The sequence below is a fragment of the Alligator mississippiensis genome, chromosome 4, assembly GCF_030867095.1.
Source record: "Alligator mississippiensis isolate rAllMis1 chromosome 4, rAllMis1, whole genome shotgun sequence".
In the NCBI taxonomy this organism is placed as follows: Eukaryota; Metazoa; Chordata; order Crocodylia; family Alligatoridae; genus Alligator; species Alligator mississippiensis.
The window spans coordinates 239,483,027-239,504,059 of record NC_081827.1 but is presented as its reverse complement, the minus strand read 5'-3'; the positions used below and the strand labels follow the sequence as shown (position 1 = coordinate 239,504,059).

Genomic DNA, 21,033 nt, shown 5'->3' with positions numbered 1-21,033 from the left:
ATTTCAAAGACCATTGGTTTGGTTAACAAAGTAACATGAAACAAATTATCATTTTATTGCTAACATTTTTTTTTTCAGAGATTAAAAACCTGGTAATGTACAAAACGAATTCAGCTATGCGTTCCTACTCTAGAAGAAACATGCTTGCATTGTATTTAACACTGAAGCAGCAAGCAAAGCTGGGGGGAAAAATATTGCACATCCCAACTTTGTTTCACAAAGCAGTTACCTGTTTAAAAGCTCCTTCATAAAGCCGTCTTTTGCTGAGTATGGAATTGTGGAGGAGCTGTTCTTTTGTTCACACCTAATTTGGCTGAGAGCGTCTTGTGAAGGCTTTGTATTCTTCCTGCCTTTCAAAACATCATCTAAAATATTGCCATTCTCTGTTTTCCTATTAAATTCATTTTCTGCTTCACAGTGCTGTTCGGTTTTCTTTTTATCTTTTTTTTTCTCTAATTTTGCCTGCTTATTTCCCAAAGTGGAACCTTTTGAATCTTTCTTCTCTACTTTTGTTTTAGGAGCCTCTGTCTTCCTACTGCTCAGGGCTGGCAGCTTGCTCTTCCGGAAACCAAACCAGCTAGCTAGAGAAGGCCCAGTCTTTTGTTTGGTCTCAGAAGTGGGAGATTTATTTTGCCCTTGACCCTTTTGTACGTTTTCTTGGATGCACAACATGACTTTTTCTTCTATCGTAGGTTGTAGAACAGGTGAACTCAAAGCACTAGTAACCTGCTCAGGGGCTTCGGATAACTTTAAAGAAGTTTGCTGTCTCTGCGATTTGGCTGCTTCAAGTTTACGAGGATATTGTGTGTTTTGAAGTGATGGAATCTGCTCTGATGAAAAAGTAGGCGCTGGCTCCAACTCCAATTCTGTTTGCATGGCACGTTTTTTGTTTAGGGGTTGCGGTTTAGCACTATCGCTGCTTTTCTCAGTGTGGATAGATACACCGAGTGTATCTTTCTGTGATGGTGATTTGTTTCCCTCACATTTCGAAATGCAGTGAAATAAGTCTCCTTTTGGGGATGTTCGAAATGGTAGTTTGCTTGGGCTGCCATGCTGACTGCTGCAATTACTTGTGTTTCCATGAGAACTTTGTCTACCATAGGACATTTCTAAGGCTTTTGAGGTACTTGAAAGGGTCTCTGATGTCACTGCTGGCCCAGGAGTGGCCTTGGTTTGAGATCCGTCCGTGGTGGAGTTCTGCCGTGTTAAAGAATTGCCTCTTTCAGAAGTGTTAGTAATAATCTGAGTCCGTACTTTTCCAAGCCCTTCTGTCAAAGGGGTAGATGCTTTTTCTCCTGTATGAATGCTAAAACTTTGACTGCGGGCTTTGGCTCCATTCATGCCCAGAGCTGGTTTCAAGTATGACTTGTTACTAGAAGAGATAGAGCGCTTAAAAACTTTGTTTTCTAATCCATCTCCTCTCTCTACCAAGCTGCAGTTTTCAGGGGAATGAGGTGATAGCGTATCTGTACCGAGTCCCACAGCAAAATTATCTTTTATTTCCATACCATGCTTGCTGACTTTTAATTCAGTACCAGTTGTATCTGTGGCAGTTCGACACTGGGATTCTTCTGGCTTGTACTTACTTGAACTCACACTGCTTTTGGAAGCTGCATTTATACTGTCTTTTTCTTGCTTCCCTGGGACCGTAGAACTCTTCCTGAGAAGCTGGGGAGATTTGACAAGTAATTTCAGCCCTACAGGGAGACGGGTTTTAACTTCTTTCTCATGAGAGCTCTGGGCAGCATTTGAGGTGTCACTGCCATGAAACGAGGTCGACAATGGAAAATGGTTTACCTGAGATAGAAAAGGCTCACTAATATTAGCTGTGTGACACTGTGGGGATGTGGGGGGACTGTTTGGTATCTTTTGTTGCTGAGACGCTCCACTGCTATTAGATAATCCTTTTCTGCCAGAGTGTGCGCTTTGTGAGGAATTCGTTTCCAGTGGCATACAAGCCAAAGAAAAAGGCTTGGTTGTCTGTGAACCTGGGCTAGAAAGTTCCCTGTTGCTGCAGGATGCCACCTGATTAGAGGTTTTGGGGAAAGCTCTCTTGGTGAAAACTTTGGAAGGTCCTTGGGAGGTTCCCGGGGAGCTGTGGGATTGCTGAGAGGTGCATTTGGCTTGCGCACTCATTTCTGAATTCTCTGGAAGGTGAGCTAACTCAGGTTTAGTCTCGGTGGATGCTTTTCTTGCTTGCATTTCAGGATTGGATTGGTTATGGAAAGCAGGATTTGCATTTCCTTTTAGAGGAGATGATTTAAGTACATTTTTTGCTGGTTCGCCAGGAGCCGGGGCTCCTGGCTTCATGGATAAAGGTGGGGAATGTTCATAGTTTGGTCTTACCAATAGGGATGTTGACCTGTCTGGAGGAGGTGGTGGGGAAGGGGACTGAGATCCTATGGCTGCTAAACCAGAATGGACATCTCTAGTTGGGGGTTCTCCATAGTCATTGGGCTCTAAAAGGCGTTGAGGCAATAATGGTGAACCTGGAACCTGGCTCTTTGGATTCCTTGTCCAGTCACTTCTGCCTGGAATTTGAGGATGTTGCAACGAGTGGGAAGGATGCGACTCTATTTTTGAATCTGAATGATGAGTTGGACTTTGTGCCTTTTTGAATCTTGGAAGTTTTACAGGTGGAAAAGCTGGGGATTTTTCTAGGGTTGTAGAGCCAGCTGATGAGGCCATGGTATTCTCTTCACTATCTGTCATCTTAGTTTTCTGTGGTGAAAACTTACCTCTGCTGGGGATTTTACTCAAGTTTTGTTTTTGATTGATACCTGCATGCCCAGTGGAGATGGAATTGGCCTTGCATGATGTAGTACACACTGGCTTCACTAGCTTTTGTCGTAGTGTATTTTGCAACATAACTCTTCCAAAATGTAAAGATTCACTGCATGTCGTAGGGACAGCTGTATTTTTATTTCCCACATTATCTTGGACAGTCTTTTTCTCTGTTACCTCGTCAGGTGTTTCTAAAACAGTGTGGTTTCTAGCGTCAGTTCCTGTCTGCAAATTAGTTATTCCCTGAGGTATAAGTTCAATGTATTCTGCACTGGGCCCAGTTTGTGACTGGTTGATTGAAATTTCATTCCTTGTTACAGTGACAACTCCAGTTTGATGCGAGTTGAATTCAATAGGCTCACCATCCTCAGCATCAAATATTACAGTAATGCACTCTTCAGAAGAAGTCTTTTTTATAACCTTTTCTTGTTTAATGAAATTACAAGTCTTTGGCCTAATATCCATCTGAGCGGATTCTTGTTTTTTTTCTTTATCAGTAGATATACACTGAGAACTCTCCATCCTTGAAAGCATGTCAGAGCTCTTTGTATGCCTGTCAGCAAAGGGAGTTAATAATAAATCTGATGGACTTTTCTCATCACTGCTTTCTATATGTAATTCATCCAGGACTTCATTGTCATCAGTATCTGAGAGCTGTAAATTAAGGTCCTTCCAGCCCATATTAGCAAGGCTTTGATCCAGCTTCACATTGGTACATGATTTTACTTCTAACTGAAGTCCATTGACAAAACTAGTCAATTTTTCAGGTCTTTCTTTTGAATTAAAATATGAACCTCTGTCCAGTAAATGTTTTCTATTAGGCTCCCAACCAAATAGACTGTCAGAAATACTGTGGGTTAATTTATTGCAATAGATCTGGCAGTCCTTGCTTGGTATTTCACGCAGCAAAAGTAAAGATGAAGACTCATCATCTGCATCATCATGTGAATCTGAATCATAAGTGAAAGCTTTGTTGTGTTCAATGCAAATGCTCCCTATTTCCACCGGCTTACAATGAACCTGTTCTTTATGGCTGCCACACTTAATTCCAGGAGAATATATTCCTTCATTGGAGTCCATGCAATCTTTGTAACCCCATTTTGATATTACTGAAGGTGATTCAAGTAATATTTTTCGTTTTTGTAACTTCTTCAGCCCTTCCAAAATATGGTTTTCCTTGATACGAGTTGGAGGTAGATCATCGGCGGGACTTGAGAGGTTGCTTGGGAATGAAGAACCAATGCTTATCCTTTGATCCCAGCTTATAGATGACTATTAAAAACCAAAACAAAACAGAGATTACTGAAAATTGGTGAGAAGAAAAACATAACATGTCTTAGTTAATATGTTATGAATTGCATATACTCTTAAGGTCCCAAATCTGGACAGGTTTACCATTTTTTGCTACTGATGCCAGTGTTACTCCTTAATGAAGGCTCTCATAATAAAGTGAAAAGGGGTGTGCAACTGGAAAATCAAAGAGAGAGAATGTGAACAGGGAGGTAAGATGAGAAATGAGAAGGACTCTGAGTGTCAAAGAGAAAAGGAACACACATAAATGAGAAGATTGAGATTAAATCAGAGCAAGAAAGGCACTGTGAAAGGTTGAAGATGACTGGTTGAATTAAAGGGAGAAAGGAAATGGGAACAGTGGAGTGAGTGAATAATAAGGGAATGAGGAAGGCAGGTGAAGGAGCTGTATTCCTACAGGCCTAATTATGCTCAGCTGACCTGCCAGTCTACATGCAAGGAAAACACAGTGAGAGCTAGACAGCAGATATACCAAATATTGCGTATTTACTAGGGGCTCCAACATCACTGTGACAAGCTGGGCCCTGTGCCAACACTGTACTAACACTCCTTCTACTGCAGATATTTCCCTAGTACTCACAAGCGTTTTGAGTAACAGATTTAGGATTGTAAGGGTCTCAGGTATTATGGTATTGGGGACATGTAACTAGGTAAGATAGTGAGCTGTTGCCAGAATTAGTAAAGCAGCAGTGGTGGCAGTGGTGAAGAAGTAGGGTTGTTTGGCATATGACTTGTGATACCTTGCAATTATGAACTTCATAACTTTAACTAGCTGTGACTCAGGAAGTTTAAAGCCAACAAATAGCCCAGAAAGCAACTAGGGATGATGGAAAGTTCCTTATAACTGCTGATTTTTTATTTATTTTTTTAGTATTCATCTATGAAGAAGCAGTGAACTAGGGACATAAAAGGCCTGTGGCTGGTCTTGTTTATCCTGCTATTATAAGCATAGCTACTAATAAAATGGGTATAACTTCATTTTTTATTAATCAAAGGGTCTGGTATCTATTACTGAGGGAAAACCCCAAGATCCTTCATAGTTTCTTACATGGAAGTCCTTTTTCATCACTTTTAAAGTCTTCTTTTTATTTATTTACTTTAAAAAAGTATCAATCACAATAGAATAGAAAATGCATAAGTATGCGAGCAGGCAAGTCCAAATTGAATCAGCTGCCAGCATGGCTGACTGGTAACAGCCCTGTCCCTGGCCAAGTGCCTACTTGGGTCCCAGGTTGCACCAGCTTGGGGACAGGGCAGCTGCTCTGGCAAGGAAGTGAATATGCTCCAGGAACCAACAGCCCAGAGCACTAGGACACTTGTGCCAGGGAACAGCCTTGAACCCAGCACCTGCCCATTACCAGCTGGTCTTGCTGTACCTTAAGCCATAGTGTGGCCACATGGCAACAAGGAGGAACCGGATTCGAGGCTGCTCCCCAGCACAAGTGTGCTAGTGCTCTGGGTTGCCGGTGCCCGGTAAGTATTCACTTCCTTCCCAGAGCAGCTGCCCAGCTCTCACTTTCAAAGCAGAACAAGAATTATGCATACTTGAGAAAGGACATTTTTGTACAGAAAGATACTGGGATGATCTTACTTAACCTAAAATTATGGCAAATTATTCCTCACCTAAAAATATTAGGATAAAACACCTTTCTGACTATTTAGAGTAGTCTGTGCTCCTCAAAGGGCACGGTAGAAGGTATATTCTTTTGAGAATCTTAAAGCAACATTTGGAGAAACTCTAGCAAAATATACTATATGGTAATATCTTCCACCAGAAGGGAGGAGGAATAGATGAGATGTAATACAGTAGGAAATGCAGGCTTTGCAAGATTAGGTTCCCTACTTTCCTGTGAAGATGGGGTTTTGTGAAGGGACAAGACCACTGAAGTGCTCCAGATGTGTGTTATAAATCTTCGTTTCAAAGAGCAGCACTTCTCCAATGAGCTGCAATGGAGCACGGACCTCCAGGGAATGGAGAAGCAGCACCCTTGGAAATAAAAGGCCACAGCAAGAGGCTGCATGGCTCATCCTTAAATGGTTGCAAACCCCCTGGATACAAATGACAAGGAGTCTACTCTCAATGAAAAGGCATGTTTCTGTAACACCCACGCACACTTGGGTTGTGTATACAAAGCATGTGCTTTTGGCTCTCATGTATTGTGATTTTCTATGTGTGTGTGTGCGTATTTTTGTATGTGGGCAAGATGGCCCCAGTTGTTCCGGTCATGTGTTCTGCATATGGAAAGCTGAGGCCTTGTTCTGGGCAAAATATGTAAAATCCTCTGGCCTGATTGGCTAGGGGAGCAAAGACGTTTCAGGCAGATTGGTTAAGAGGAAGAGAGCAGTGTGGCACCCCTGCCGGGGTGGTGTCATGCAGAGGGATATAAGGAGAGCTGAGCTGGCTGGGGGTGGAGGGGAAGCTGGTAGGGGCTGCTGAAGAGTGAAGACTCCTCCAAGGGAGAAGGGATTTTCAAATAGTGAAAGGGAGGAGAGAGAGAGAGAGAGAGAGGGAGAATTATCCCAGTGTCTGGGATCTCCTCTCTCCTTCTTTTCTTCCCCCTTCTCTAAGGGATTAATACTAGGGAGGAAGGTATTGGTTTCCCTTGGATTGGCTGGCCAGCAATTAGGCCTGCCAGCTTTAAACACGGTTGAAACCTGGGAGTTTTTAATCCTGCTACTTTTGGGCTGGGGTTGAGTTTGCAACTTTCTGCTCCCAGTGGAGTTGTATGACCCAAACTACCTGCAGCCCAGGCCGAGAGGGTAGGCCTGGCTTTTCCCCTCTGTTTCTTTTTATGGTCCTTTGCTTCAGTCGAGCTGTGCGCTTGGGTCAGCTGTAGCCAGTAATCAACCTGACTCCCTTTTGAGTTTGCCCTGTAGTTTTTGTTTCAGCAGGCCATGTAATCCAGCCCAGAAGTCTTGGGGTGCATGCATGCTGGCTGGAGCTGCAGTTCTACCCCACTCCTCCCACACATCCTCTCCATGGGAGCAAAGATCGGCACTGCCACTTCTCCAGGAGCAACAAGGAGCCCTTTGCAACGCAGAAGGACTCATGTTCTTGAGCAGCTCCTGCCAGTGCAGTGAACCCAAGGAGCAGCTTATAGGACTCTCTGGTGTGGACCACACTCTCCACTTCATTGCTGAAAGGCTGGTATAGGGGTGCAGGCCCCCAGAACTACCTGTTGGGAAGCCCCAAGTCCCAGACTGACTTGGTATGGGTGAAGAAGCTTCCCTCAAGAGGGTGCTACCTCTTTGCTTTGTAGCCAACAGTGTTTTAAAATTACATTTAGTGGTGGGGGGGAGGGGGCAGGTTTATTCTCTGTAATAAATTTGGGTTTTGTGTTTGCACTGCTTGTGAGGATGAGGTTTTGTTTAAACAGAACAAATTTAGTGTTCTCAGATTTCTGGGTAGGGACTTGAGCCACTGGTATAATTTAGGGGGTACCCTGACGTGTGAACCCAGCCCTTCTTGCTGCTGACCGGTGCCTTGTAGAAGGGCTGCACTTCTTATAATGTTCTGTTTAAATGACTGTAATGCTTGTGAAAGGTACTGAAGTCGAAGTCTGGAAAAGTCAGGCCCTTCATTTATGAATGGTAAATGCAGTATCAATGTGTGTTGCTTTGTGTCAAGACCACATTTAGAAGTACCAGCCTCTAGGGATGAGAGGATTATTTATTACTCAGAGTCATTCATGGCCAGATTCTCTGACAAACCCAGGTTCGGTGTCTCACTGCAACCTGGTGCACATTGCAGAGCAGTCTGTGGTTCCTTTAACACATGCCACTGGCAATGTTTCCCAAAAACCCACTTACCAGCAGAGGATTTTAAAGAGCAATCTACTCATAGGATGATACCATATGCTATCCTAGGAAATCTGAGCAGCCCAAATGAATCACTGGACTTGTATAAATTGGGGCAGATATTGGTCTCATGTATAAATGCATATGCTCTTTCTGCGCATAAGGTTGTATTCTGTAAGTCTCTTATGCCACTTAACTTAAATAACTAAGGAGTCCTGCCTCTCACATCCTCACATTTGCCACTGCTGAACTCTACCATTAAACTTTTGTGATAAATTGAGGGGGGATGGGAAGGAGGGGAAGAAAAGCAAATATTTCAGAAATGATCAACTGTTCAATTAATCTTGTTTTATATTGTTTCAGATAAACTTGGGTTAATAAAAGAAAGAAATCAATTCGCTTCACCCTTTTGCTGCATGTCTTTCCATCATTCCAAGTGTAGGAGGAGCCGCTGGAATATTCACTGCAAGCACTTGACAGGGAGAGTTCACTGCTACTGCAGCTGCTCCGGGGATAAAGGCGGCTGGACCCTGTTATATTTAATTGACTCTGGCATTTCAAGGCAGGTATACCGGCTTTCACATTCTGCTGGCATTCCTAAAACAGACGAGATAGAAGTATCATATGGGTGAAAACAGATCATGTCCACTTTCCCCTGATTTAGTTAGAAGGGCAAAATGCAAGCATGCAGTTCATTATTTTCATATTGCACCATTAAGAACATGTAAAACGAACATGCGTAAGTAAAATAAATAGCTCTCATTCTGAATATATTAAAATGGAAACGCATCTGAATTCATTCCATTTTCTTTCTTTCTTTCTTTATTCTGGCTCCGCTAGTCTGCTGGCTTTTCAATAAGGGTGTTTTGAGTGTATTTGAATGTTGCCGTTTATATTAGCAGCATGTTCCACTAACATACAGCAAACAAAGTTATAAGAGTACAAGTACATCTTGACAACTGCATTATAGTCCCACAATGTAACAGATGAGGCTCTACAAACTGGACAAGGTAAATTAATTTAGTGTCCCAACCAGAATGTCCACTGAGAATGGAATCTCTCCATTACAGTCTAATTTTGGTTTCCTATCTAGTCCAAAGCTTTGTCTAAGAAAGTCTCTGATGTAGGACAATCCATCTTTGTGTCACTCCCAGACAGCTGAAGCCTCTTGCTTATGCAATTTATTGACACTTTATGGCTGCCTTTAGTACTGGTGTAGTTATCGCCCCTCTCCAAATGCAATTTCAGCTGACTGTGACTAAATGCCAGCTTTGAGGAAGGGAGTAATGAAGAGCAGATAGCACTTTAAGTAAAATATTAAACCTTTGGAGGACTATCTAGGATGTGTTTAATTTGTTTTCAAACTAATACTCCTATACCTAACAATGCTAGACCTTCTTTAATGGTAAGTGCTTGTTTTGTTATGCTGTTCTGATATTCTCTAGTTGCCATAGAAAATCAGACACTTTTTTAATTATCCACAATACCAAAAAGAGTGATGCTACTTTATTTTCTCAGAAACTTTTCCATTGAATTTCATTAAAACTAGAAGATAATCTTACAGCCAAGCCTTAAGCAATATTTATTGATTCCTGCACTTGTTTATAGCCTAATATGGTTTTGCTTAGATGGGTGTTTTCACATTTATATCCCAATAGGACATAAAGAAACTCAAAGTTATATAATCTAAGAATAGCTGGCAATACTATCAGATAGGTTCAATGAACATGTAAATGTTTCATGGAAATCTTAGGAAAACATTTCATTTAGAGACTATTCATCTTCTAACCTGTAACAGGCTGGTTGGATTTTTGTTCATATTTTTAGCCACCATGGCTGATGCTATACTCAGCCAAGAGCCTGAGAACAGGATTTTTATTGCTGAAGAGTTCATCACTACTGCTGTTCATTCCTCACCTGACATCATAATGCTCTGTTTTTGACAAACCTAACTACAGGGCAAAGCATTATTCTCTGTCATGGGCAAAACCCATGAATGGAAAAATCAGTCATTGGTAGCAGCTGCAAGGTTTATTTACCTCCGGGAATTATTGGCACACGTGCTCCTAGGGAGCGAGAAGTATGAGAGGAGGGGCTTTCAGGTCTTGTGGACCACAAGGGAGCACAGATCCTACACCTCAGGCTGAGGGGTCTACAACAGAGTCCCTTTGCCTTGTTGATACAAATCTCATTTTACCCCTAGCACCCTTGGGAAATGCTGTCATTGTCTATGCCTGCACCCCGCCTTAAAGGCATAATGGCTAATAGCAGCACAGGGTATGTCTACCCCGTGCAAGGCAAAATAGAATAAACTTTTGCTAACTGTTTCAGTTGGGGTGCTAGAGAAACATGCTGGTTTGAGAGACAGCACATGAGGTTGCGCCCTACATGCCAAGCTAGACATGTCACCAAGTCTATACCACCCAATCTACATGGCACTTGCATGGAAGGAATTCTGTAGCCAGCGGGGAAGGTTAGCACACATCATGTTGCAGACCCCTCCCTTTGCTCTCCCATTTTTGGCTGCTTTGGGAGGCATTTCTTTCTCCCCTTTATGCTAAAAGAAGGAGATAGTCCTATAATTACAGAGAAAGAATAGCAGATGGATATCTAGGGGAAAAAAATCTGTGTTCATATAAATATCCTTATTATTTATGGCAAATGAGAAAGTCTGGAAAATATATAAAAAGGCATCGTGGCAGGTTCTCCAAATCTGCTAAATTGCAGCAGTTCTTTTAAAGGACGCTGACATTTTCTTCTACAACTTGCCTGACTTCTCTAGCTTCTCTTTAGCCAGCCTTAAAGATTACATTTAGTTCATATATTTAACTTGAAGATTAATTTATTAATTGACATTCTATAATCTGAATTTTTTTCATCATGAGTTTTAAACTATTATCTTTAATGAAATCAGAGTACAAAAGCTGAATGCCAGATTACAATTTAAATACATAATTGTTGGTAAAAAGGAAAGACAATTGAATGAATCAAACAATTACAGAGACAAAACTTCACACTTAGAAAAACCTAACCTGAAGGCTAAATTACAGAGTGTACAAGGGGCTGATAATATCTTTGTGAAGCTCTGAGAAAGAATGGCTTTTCATTAAAATACATATTATTATCAAGCAGACTGCATTTTTGTCGACACTCTTATACTTTAAGATCAAAGACAGAGAAAGGCTCAAAGTTTTGCTCTCTTTCCCCTTATTTCTTTCCATCATTATGTGACTTCTGTTTTTTAAGCTACTTTTTCCTCTTTGTCAATGAAACATGAAAGCCACGCCAGTTAAACTTTTGCCAAATAAGCACAAAGCTAGCCCCATCTGAAAAAAAAATGCAGCGCCCATGAATTTTTAAAAGTTCATACATAATATATCATAAAAGGAGGATGAATAATATGGTGCACGGGCTTTAATAAAAAGCTCCTTGACCATTTCTCAGAGACTCTGAGATGTAATCAATACCCAAAAAGGTATCTTGGGGACATTGCCAAGATTTATGGGGTTTTTTTTTTTTGCTCAGAGTGATGCTTTCTGCATCAACTCAGGATATGATATTGAATTTTAGAGAACAAGAGAAAGGAAAGTACTGTTATCTGCCTCGACAACACTGCAATTCAAGGATGAGCTTTATGGCTCGCCCATGACATCACACTTTACAGAGAGAAATGTATATTCCAAATGAGGGAGTCAAAGACAGCACAAACACTCACATGAATCTGAACATCAGCAGTTCGTGATTGCATCAAACTTCTGTTCCTTTCTACCTCTGAAAGCAAATCCCCAGACGAGAGATCTAAGATGCGGGAATGAAGTTTCTGGGGGGTGAGGGGGGAAAGGGAATGACCAAAGCATAAACATTTGATGAATATGCAATAGATCAGCATTTTTAAAACTCCAAACGGCGCATTTAAGTTTCAAGGGAGAACAAGCCCCGTGGTAAAAGAGTATTTGTCCTATTTAGAAAGGTTGCCATTTCACCATGTACCAACACCAAGACCCATTGAAGAAAGAACAGTTGATTTTTCATCTACAGGAAACTGCACTTTTTCTTCTTGTTATTGTTTCACAGCTTATCACTATTTCATGTTGAACAATGATAAATTAATATGAATGCAGCCATATCTATCCTCAGAGTTTGACAGGCTTGAATAAAAAATATAAAAAATGAACTATGGAATTAACATCTATAAGGCAATCAACATATTAACCTTGTTTTATTTTGGAGTTGTTATAGCCTGAGTGAATTATTGTAAAAGTGACCCTATTTTTAAACAGCATTGATCTTGTGAAGCCCTCCCTTGCACACATTTTAACTCAAAGTCATTAATGTCATCTGTTAGGAACAATTAATGTGAATAGAAAATAATTGCATCAGGGAGCAAGGGACTCAGAGGATTTTGTGCATTAATATTCACATACTGTTCGATTACATACTCAGTTCTTTATTTCAGTTTTGCTTGGAAGGACTGCTAAACTGGTGATATTTCCCACATATTAATCTGTATCCTAATTACCAAAGCTTTCTGGGTGTATTAAGCTCTATTTTTAATTGCAAATACAATAAAATGCATTACTTATATAAACATTCTTTCTTGGCCAACAACTCCAACAGACAAACTGATCCTATTTGCTGTCCCATCAGTCATGTGAGCCAATTTATTGGATTATAGATATGAAGGATGTGATCCACAGCCGGATGAAATAAATGAAACGGTTTCTACTGACTTCAATGGTCTTTGGATGAGACCTTATAGTAAAATCCTTGCCACCCTCTAACTGGCTTCTCCAAACTCTATAACCAGCAGTGGATCCAGGGGGTGCAGTGGTGCGATCACTCTGATTTTTGGTCCACCCAAAGTTTACATTTAATATTAATGGCTATAAGACTAAAGAAACAGCTTAATTTGAGTATTTTTATCTAAATAATTTTTGTCATGTTTTTTAATATACATGATACAGCATATTCCAGTAGTTATATTTGTTTTAACTTTGAACTTAAACTGATTAATATAGCCTTAGGCCCCCAGCATATTAGTAAAGAGTCTAGGATGCCTACACACATGCTCCTTAATGTTCTAATTGAACACTGAAGCATCATGCGTATTAAGCCCCTGCACGTTTTAAAATGGCCATGGGGTACTTTAACTAAACCCCATCAAACTAGCCCTAATTTCATTTTACCTGGAGAAGAATGTGTGTTGTGTTATAGTTGATGAGGCACCACATTATCTGCATCCCCATTTTCAGACTCCTAAATCCACCCATGCCTACAACTGTAGAGGAATCAAAATGTATAGGAACCATTATTTCTTTTGTTGTGCTGCTGTGTTGTGCTGGAGGGAGAACAAGTGGCAGGATGGGGCGTTAGTACCTAATGCTCTGCTAGTTCAGACTGCACTCCTGGAATGCCACCCACTAAAAAAATGAACAAAATGACATACTGATTCTGAAAGCCTTTGCTGTTCACAGCTGGTATTGAAAACTTCTATTTCAGGCAATTTAGTAATATTTTAAACCACTAATTATTAATTCGTGAGTAATTTGTCACAAGCTACATATTCATTGAGTTTTCATTCAATGCTTTCATTCAATTGATGCCATCCTGTTTCAGGCAAGATTATGGGAAACAGTTTGCATGATCGATGTACTGTATAATCATATTTCCTCTAACATACCGTTGAGTAGATTTGAATGCCATAAACACTCTGCATCCAATATGCTTTCCATTATAAATATTTACTATATCTAGTGTAAGTATCTTAACATCCCTGTTATCTGGTCTCTACCTATTTAGTGTGCATTATTTAAAATGTTGCTATTGGAGTTGCCACCTGGTGTTCACCCAAGAATTAAATACTAGCAAATAAGCATTCCCAAGCTCACAGGTTTTAAGTGAGTACAACTGTTAATCTTGATCTGAAGATCTTACAGTGGTTTGGTCACTATAATATCCATTTTTTTTCCAGACATATACGTCACTGGATTCTATGAGCAGGTGTTGTGCTGTTTTTTTTGCCAAAAGATGACTTCTCCAAGGAAACCAAAATCCTGCACCACAATTTAGGGTAAATGTCAATACTAGAGCTGAAGACTAAGGAATTGTGAGTTGAATAGACGCTTTAACATTTATTTTCCTAGAAAAATATTCCAGCAATATTACTTCCCAAATTGCAGAGCTTGAAAGCTTACTTCAGTTTTTTTGGGGCTCTTCACAGTATTTTTAACAAAAGAAAGTTATTGTACGAGTTAGCAGCATACATGGCAACAGGTGACATAGAGAACAATGCAAATTGTTATAACATTATCACATGAAACGTCAAGGGTTGCTGTCAACATCCTTATAAACCCAGCCCACTTAGTTTTTTTAGCCTATCAAGTAGGCGCGTGAGAAAAATAACTCTTCAAGAAGGAAATAAACCTTTAAATACCTTAACCTAAAAGCATTATTGACAAGATAAACTGTTAAGAGTTATAAGTTATTAAGATAAATGCAGGTATATCCATGTGATACACAAGAGGTCAGGCTAGATGATCTAATGGTCCTCTCTGACCTTAAACTCAATTAATCTATAGAACTATAAATAAATAATAAGCATAAATCAGCAAAACAAAATAATGACTAATAAGCCAGGAAAGTGTGTTCTCAAGATGCACAGCATAACATTTCTGCATTGAATAGCCTTATTAAGAAATCATTATACTGGAAATATCCCTACCCCCTCCTCCTTCCCTGTACACAGACAAATCAACTGTAACAGATATATAATGCAGAATTACCTGCATTACAAACTCTAAAGCAAGAAAAGTACTTTTGGATTAGATAATTAAACTAATGCAGTTACAGAGAAATAAAGCAAACTATCCAGTAAAAATATGAACATCCCCCTCCCCCCCTTCTTTTCTCTATAATAATATGGGGAAAAGGGAGGACATTACAGTATTCACCTAAGAATCTGTGCCTGATGGAGAACTTCTGGGATGTCTTGATTGAGGGATACCTGTATGGGAGTAGGGTTGACCTACACTGGGGAGTGTACTACAAAAAACATCTTACAGAAGTTAGCACAGCCCAGAGTGGTACCCATTTGCCCTCAAATATCCTTATACTGAACATTCCTAGAGCAGTTCAAGGCTAAGAAAATCTGAAGCAATAAATCCAGCATGTCTATGCAGGGGATAGGAAAGGGTGGGGGGGAAGAGCAATTAAGTTTGTATGTTTTGGGAGCAAAATGGCTACAGGAAAGAAAAAAGAGAGACTACACAATAGGAGCCCCAAAAGTTATTTGCTTACACCAACTGGGAGAACAGTTCACAGGTAGTAAATCTGCCAGCTGCTCAAGTGAGTAACTTCTTCCTTCCACATCTGAGCAGAAGTTCCTAGTGTACGCAAGTGCAGAATTAAAGACCATAAGCTAAAACTAGAATAGGATCCTTATGCTGCTTGACATGATTTAATGTTTGCCTGTGACTGCTAAATTTAAACCCATACTATATATGTAGGGATAGCAGTACCTTCAAACCAGTAAAACCATTAATAAATCTTTGCTCTTAGCCCACAGCTGGGACAAGTTAACAGCTGTAACTCATATGACTACAAGGACTCATAGGACTGATGCTGAACTGCAAAATGCAAAATCCAAAAAAAAAATAAAAATAAAAAAAAGGCTTGATGGTTGGTTTTAACACTACAGACAACTAATTACGGTATATGGTGATATTTGTGAAGGTTTATTTAAAATGAGATCTCAGTCTTGAATATGCAATTAAAGCTTGTTCCTTACCTCTCATGATATTTAGTGGGACTCAGCTACATGTGTATTAATGTGCTTTCCCTAATACGCATTAACTTTAGTACCTCCAATGTGAGGTACTGAAAAAATGCACGTTAGGCTGCCCTAATGCATGGTATGAAAAGTACATGTTTTGTAAGTGACATTTAATGTGCCTATTTGACTGTGCAATAGCATAATTGCACACTTTTTTACACGACACTTTAATGACCAGTCAAATGGGCTACCGTGCACTGAAGCACACATGAAGACGCACCCACAGTGCCACTGTCAGTGATTCAAAAGTACTGCCATATCTTTTCACAATCAACACGCGCCCAGAATATGTTATGCAATGTATTTTGGACAGGCAAAATGAAGGAAAAAAGATTTATCCAGAGTTATGGTTGCACAGAGCAGGGACGGAGACTAATCTTCACCTGATTCACCCTACCTTTCTTGCTGAACTGAAGTTGAAACCCTAGCTGTTGCTGAAGGCTAGTCTCTATGGGTAGATCTATGATTCTAAAATGAGCTGATGAATCTCCAAGGCTGTGAAATAAAAGAAGTGAGACCAGGAGCAGCTAGCAGACACCAAAATTGTCCTAAGGACGGTTAGCCTGATTAGTGGAACAGCAAATCATTAAAAAGAAGAGCTGGTTATTAATACCCGTGGAATGAAAAACTCTGAGCCATTAAGTCAACCGACTCCCTCAGCTACCTAAATTATAATGTCGAAGCAGCTATACTTTGGTTCAGGAATCAGATCAGGGTGCTTTTAGTCCAGTCAGAAAATCAGTTTCCTTGCTTAAGACTTGTACCTCTATTTGGAGGGGCAGAGGGGGGGCAGGTGATTTAGGTTGGGAAAGCGGCATGTTATATGCCAGAACATACAGTACTTATTTTTTCTCCTATAGCCTAAACACCAGATTTTGTAAACTGTCTCTGCAGACTTGCATCATTGTTTCCTGTAGCTTTATTTCTAATTTTTTTTTAACCTACAGTAAGTGAGCCCCAGGGTCTGGAATGCCTCATGGTGGTATAAGCAAGAAGCTGGAGATAGTTATTTATCGGTGTTTGAAATGTAGAGAATAAAATTAGAAGCTTACAATATTGCTCAGTATTAACAGTGGGAAAAGTTAGACATTAAAGGCATATTAAAGGATTAACTGTAAAATACATTTCAGTAAGCCAAATCATTTCAGTGTATAAAAAGGCAGCTTCCAGCTATTCCAGAAATTTCACCCAAGTCAAGTGGATTTATTTTTGATTTTCTATTAATCTAGTAAAAAATATTTCCCTGTTCAAGTTTAAATTTATTTCTTTTATTTTCTTTCCTGTGAGGGTGAAGTTGCTAAAAATTATTAAAAGTCAGGAGATACAAAAGTTGCCAAACTTTAAATTCAAAACTAGCATTAACAGTGGCTTGTCAGTCTTGCTGGCAAATCCTCCAGGCGAGTTTACTGAGACTTAACTGACAACATCCAAGACAAAGTACACGGATATGATATTACAAACATTTGTATGGAAGATTAGGGAGTTACAACTACATCAGAAAATCCTGTTAACAAGGCAAATCCAGCACAGAATATAAAACAAAGGTCTCACGTCTGTTTTAGATTCTACCGACTCGTTACACTTGGTTCTAGTCGAACCATTTTGGAAAAAGAAAAAAAAAAAAGGGAATATTCCGAAGTAACTGAAAAGGTTGAAACGGAAAGTCATAAATGTCCTAGAGTGTAAATTGTGAGGTATTAAGAAGGTATTTGATGCAGCAACACAAATAACATAATCTCTCTATATTCTTAAAACACTTGCCAGTGCTTCTATAAGCCTAAAATTATTCCCCTTCCAAATCCGTCTAGTTTTATTAATTTTTATAAACTGCTTCAAATAAAAGTTACATTAAAAGATACAAAGTAATCCTCTCTGATGCTTGCTTTCAGTTTATAACTTTATCAGTGTTTTCAAGCTCTTACTTCTCATTTTCATAGCGCTAAGTTAGGAGTCTGTAAGTACTGCAGCAATGATAAAATGAACTCCCTAGTTTTCTTGGGAAAATATGTGTAAAGTGAAATTCCCCAGGGATTATGATTATTTTAGAGTCAACAGTTTACACCAATAACCTGGTAATAATCTACTCAGAGGTAAATAATTAATTAAATTAATGCATTTAATTGACCTTGCTCACTGAAGACTCAAGTATATTAGGAAGCAAAATACATTCTAAAAATATGAACCTGCTTAAAATAGCTATCTTCACTTTCCATGCTTATTCGTTTAATAGGAAAAGCAGCAAATACTTTTCATAAATAGCTTTCCATTGATCTAAAATGAATGAAATAAAAGGATCATCCCACTTTATAGTATAAAGTCCAACAGCATATAGGTATGGGACATCAAAGACTATAACACAAAATGCTGCATATTATGACGCCTTACTTTTTTTAGATTATGCACACGATAGCAAAGACTTTACCATTACATTTCAGGGTGGCCAGATTCTTTCCAACCCCTCCCCCCCATTTTATACTTTAAACTTTTGTGATAAGAAAGAACTATACTATTAATTTTTATGACCTGCCTTGCATAACATCTCTGCGCTCTAACACCAAAGGGCAGGACTGTCTTTTTTTATTCCAAGGCAGTGGTGCTCAAACTTTTGGCCCTGTAGGCCAGATGACTGGCACAGAGCCTGTCTACAGGCTGGATCTGGCCCTGGGGGCCAAGTACCAACCCCTCCCTGTCCCATGCGCTGGGACTGGCATAGCAGCAACCCCTCCCACCCTCTACATGCTGGGATTGGATCCCAGAGGCCTGGCACTGCCCCTTCCACTGCACACCTGGCCCTGCATGCTGGGATCGGGCACTGGGTCCAGCACACAGGACTCAGGGTCCTCAGGGGCTATACATTTGGCAGCAGGGGAGCAGAGCCACTGCTTTCCCGCTGCCCAATTTTCAGACCCGTGGGGAGTTTGGTGCGCCAAATGACACTGTGCTACAGGCCAGAGGTTGAGCACCTCAGTCCCAAGGTATCCAAGAGAACGTAGTGTTTTTGTGCTTTGTATAATGTAGAAGTTTTTGATGGTGCAACATTCACTAATTTTTTCAAGTTAGCATCAGGATGGGCAATGAAAGCTCTTGGAGCACAATATAGTTTTGGCCTTTGTCCTCGCAATTCTTATACTTTAAAAACTTCTTTTCACATTCACTTTCTGACTGTCACTAGAACCAAAAATCATCTAAAGGAATTAGGCAGACCTCAATACGATCTTGTTATTGACATTTATGTTGATCGATGTTGGCTCCTACAGAATTGGAATCTGCAGATCAATTCCCTTATTAGATTCTTTCTCACTGCTGCCATGATCATTTTATCACACAAGCTCCTGTTATCAAATGCTGCTTTATCACTTTATAATGGGATAAGCTAAAGCTTTCCTCCAGCATACAGCTGGAAATGAAAACTGTCTTGAACCTAGAGGCTGCTTACTCCAATATTCACAAATATACTAATCATTATGTATATATGCATAGTAAGCAAAGATAATGTAAACTGAATTTGCCTAACCCTTACAATTCTCTCCCATTCTACATTTCCAAGCATGGGGGTGAGTTAACTGTTAAATGCCAGAAAATGTCCTGGGCTGACTCCTCATCCTCTCTTACATTATGAGTAACATAAGAAAGCAAAGCAGAGAGTTAAGAGATTTTTCATAGTTGTAACACTAGGAAGAAAAACTCAGGCCTCTGGAATGACAAGAAGCACATGTGTGCACAGGTGTGTGCAAGCACACACGGGCACATACTACCAAGAACAAAACTTATACAAGAGTTTGTTGCAGGATTGCAAAATGTGCTTGTACAAAGATGTGCACAGGCAAGGTACTTTTGTAAGAGTGGTGCTACCGTCATTGAGAGAGGAGTTCATCACATTAATTTAAATCTCCGATAAAATAAATTAGCTTTTTTATTGCCAGGTTGAACTATGAGGCTATGATGGTTATGTATTGCTACAATCCAGGTCTTAATGGTATTTTAGCCCTGTGGTGGGCAAATAGAAACCATTTCAAGCCTTCTAAAGGCTATTAAAACATGTGCAGATGTCTGGAAAATTAATACTATTATCTAACTCTACCCTTTTGCCTGTAGGAGGAAAAGGAGAGACAAGGCTCAGGGATAATATTTTAGATCAATACATGGTGACAGAGGACAGCAAGCACTGCTTTGCTAAGAAATTCAGTAACAATGAGCTGTTTTCCCAAGTGGGATTCCTTCTCACTTGGATTTTGTTAAAATCATTAATTTATTATGTTAAAAGAAATCAAAGGAGGTAAGAATCTTTTTCTTGTCCTCTGTCACTGTGGTTTTTCCAGGGCAGGTATGCTAGGCAAAGAAAGGTTCATCTACTTACCTTGCAGGAGCATGAATTTGTCAAGGTTAATGTTAAACATGCTGTATTCTCCTTTCCCTGAATGATTTGCACTTCTTTGAATATTTTTAATGGTATAGGAATGTCAGATAAAGTAGGAAAATAGCAGAAGGTTTTCCATAAAATATTCAGGCTTTTATAACTTCTCTTGTTAATAATAACAGTATGTTTTCTGCTATGATAATTTAATTTCAAATCATCAGGAACAGAAAGTATCTTATTCTATACTTTTTTTTTCTTAATACAGCTGTTTGGCAGATGGACCAACTAGTTTGAAAAGATTTAGAAGGTAAAAGTAAGTTGCCAGCTTTGTAATTTTCAGTGGAGCTATGAGGATTCATACCGGCTGAGATCTTGCACCAAAGACTCTCTGAACCTATTTGACTATTTTTAGAAATAAAATTCTGTGTTGTTTGTTAACATTTCTCTCCTCAGCTTTTTGTTGTTGTTCTGGTCTGAAAACCCCAAAATACAAAGAGAAAACCTGATCCCAGCAGATTTCCAGCCCAGGGCACAGCTCTGGAAAATGTATGCACATATATAAAAGTTACAGAACAGTCCATTTTTGCAGTATCAGAGCACAGCTTTGGAGACTTGAATAAGCATCCCAATTCTTGGATGTTTTACTGAACCAAAACCACTGCTCCATTCCAGTGGCTTCACTGGAGGAACGTCTACACGTGCTATTAAAGAGATATAGGCTTACTGCACAATACAATACTGTGCAGTAAGCCTTCCCTGAGAGCATGTCTACATGTGCACCATGTTGGGAGCAAATCTGCACCCTGTTGGGAGCAAATCTGCTCCTAACAGGAGCAGCCCAGTACAGGGCTTCTCCTGCCCTGCTCTGCCCCCCTGCAGCAGCCAGGGGGGAACTCCAGGCTCCTCCACAGTGCTAGCCTGGGGGCTGAACAGAGGACACAGGAGGCAGTCC

The 21,033-nt window shown here is 39.9% G+C and overlaps 1 protein-coding gene across 6 annotated transcripts in view; it reads right to left on the bottom strand.

Annotated features, from left to right (window-relative positions):
* Positions 1 to 21,033, bottom strand: part of NCKAP5 (NCK associated protein 5) — a 464,916-nt gene that overhangs the window by 91,399 nt on the left and 352,484 nt on the right. For 5 of the 6 annotated variants that reach the window (XM_059727432.1, XM_019480457.2, XM_059727427.1 and 2 more), the window contains exons 9-11: positions 11,609 to 11,713; positions 8,299 to 8,490; positions 230 to 4,056 (exon numbers count right to left, since the gene is read on the bottom strand). In XM_059727432.1, coding sequence (XP_059583415.1) covers positions 230 to 4,056; positions 8,299 to 8,490; positions 11,609 to 11,713 — 4,124 coding nt within the window. The remainder of the gene's footprint in view (positions 1 to 229; positions 4,057 to 8,298; positions 8,491 to 11,608; positions 11,714 to 21,033) is intronic. The other variant, XM_059727429.1, reaches the window with a different exon arrangement.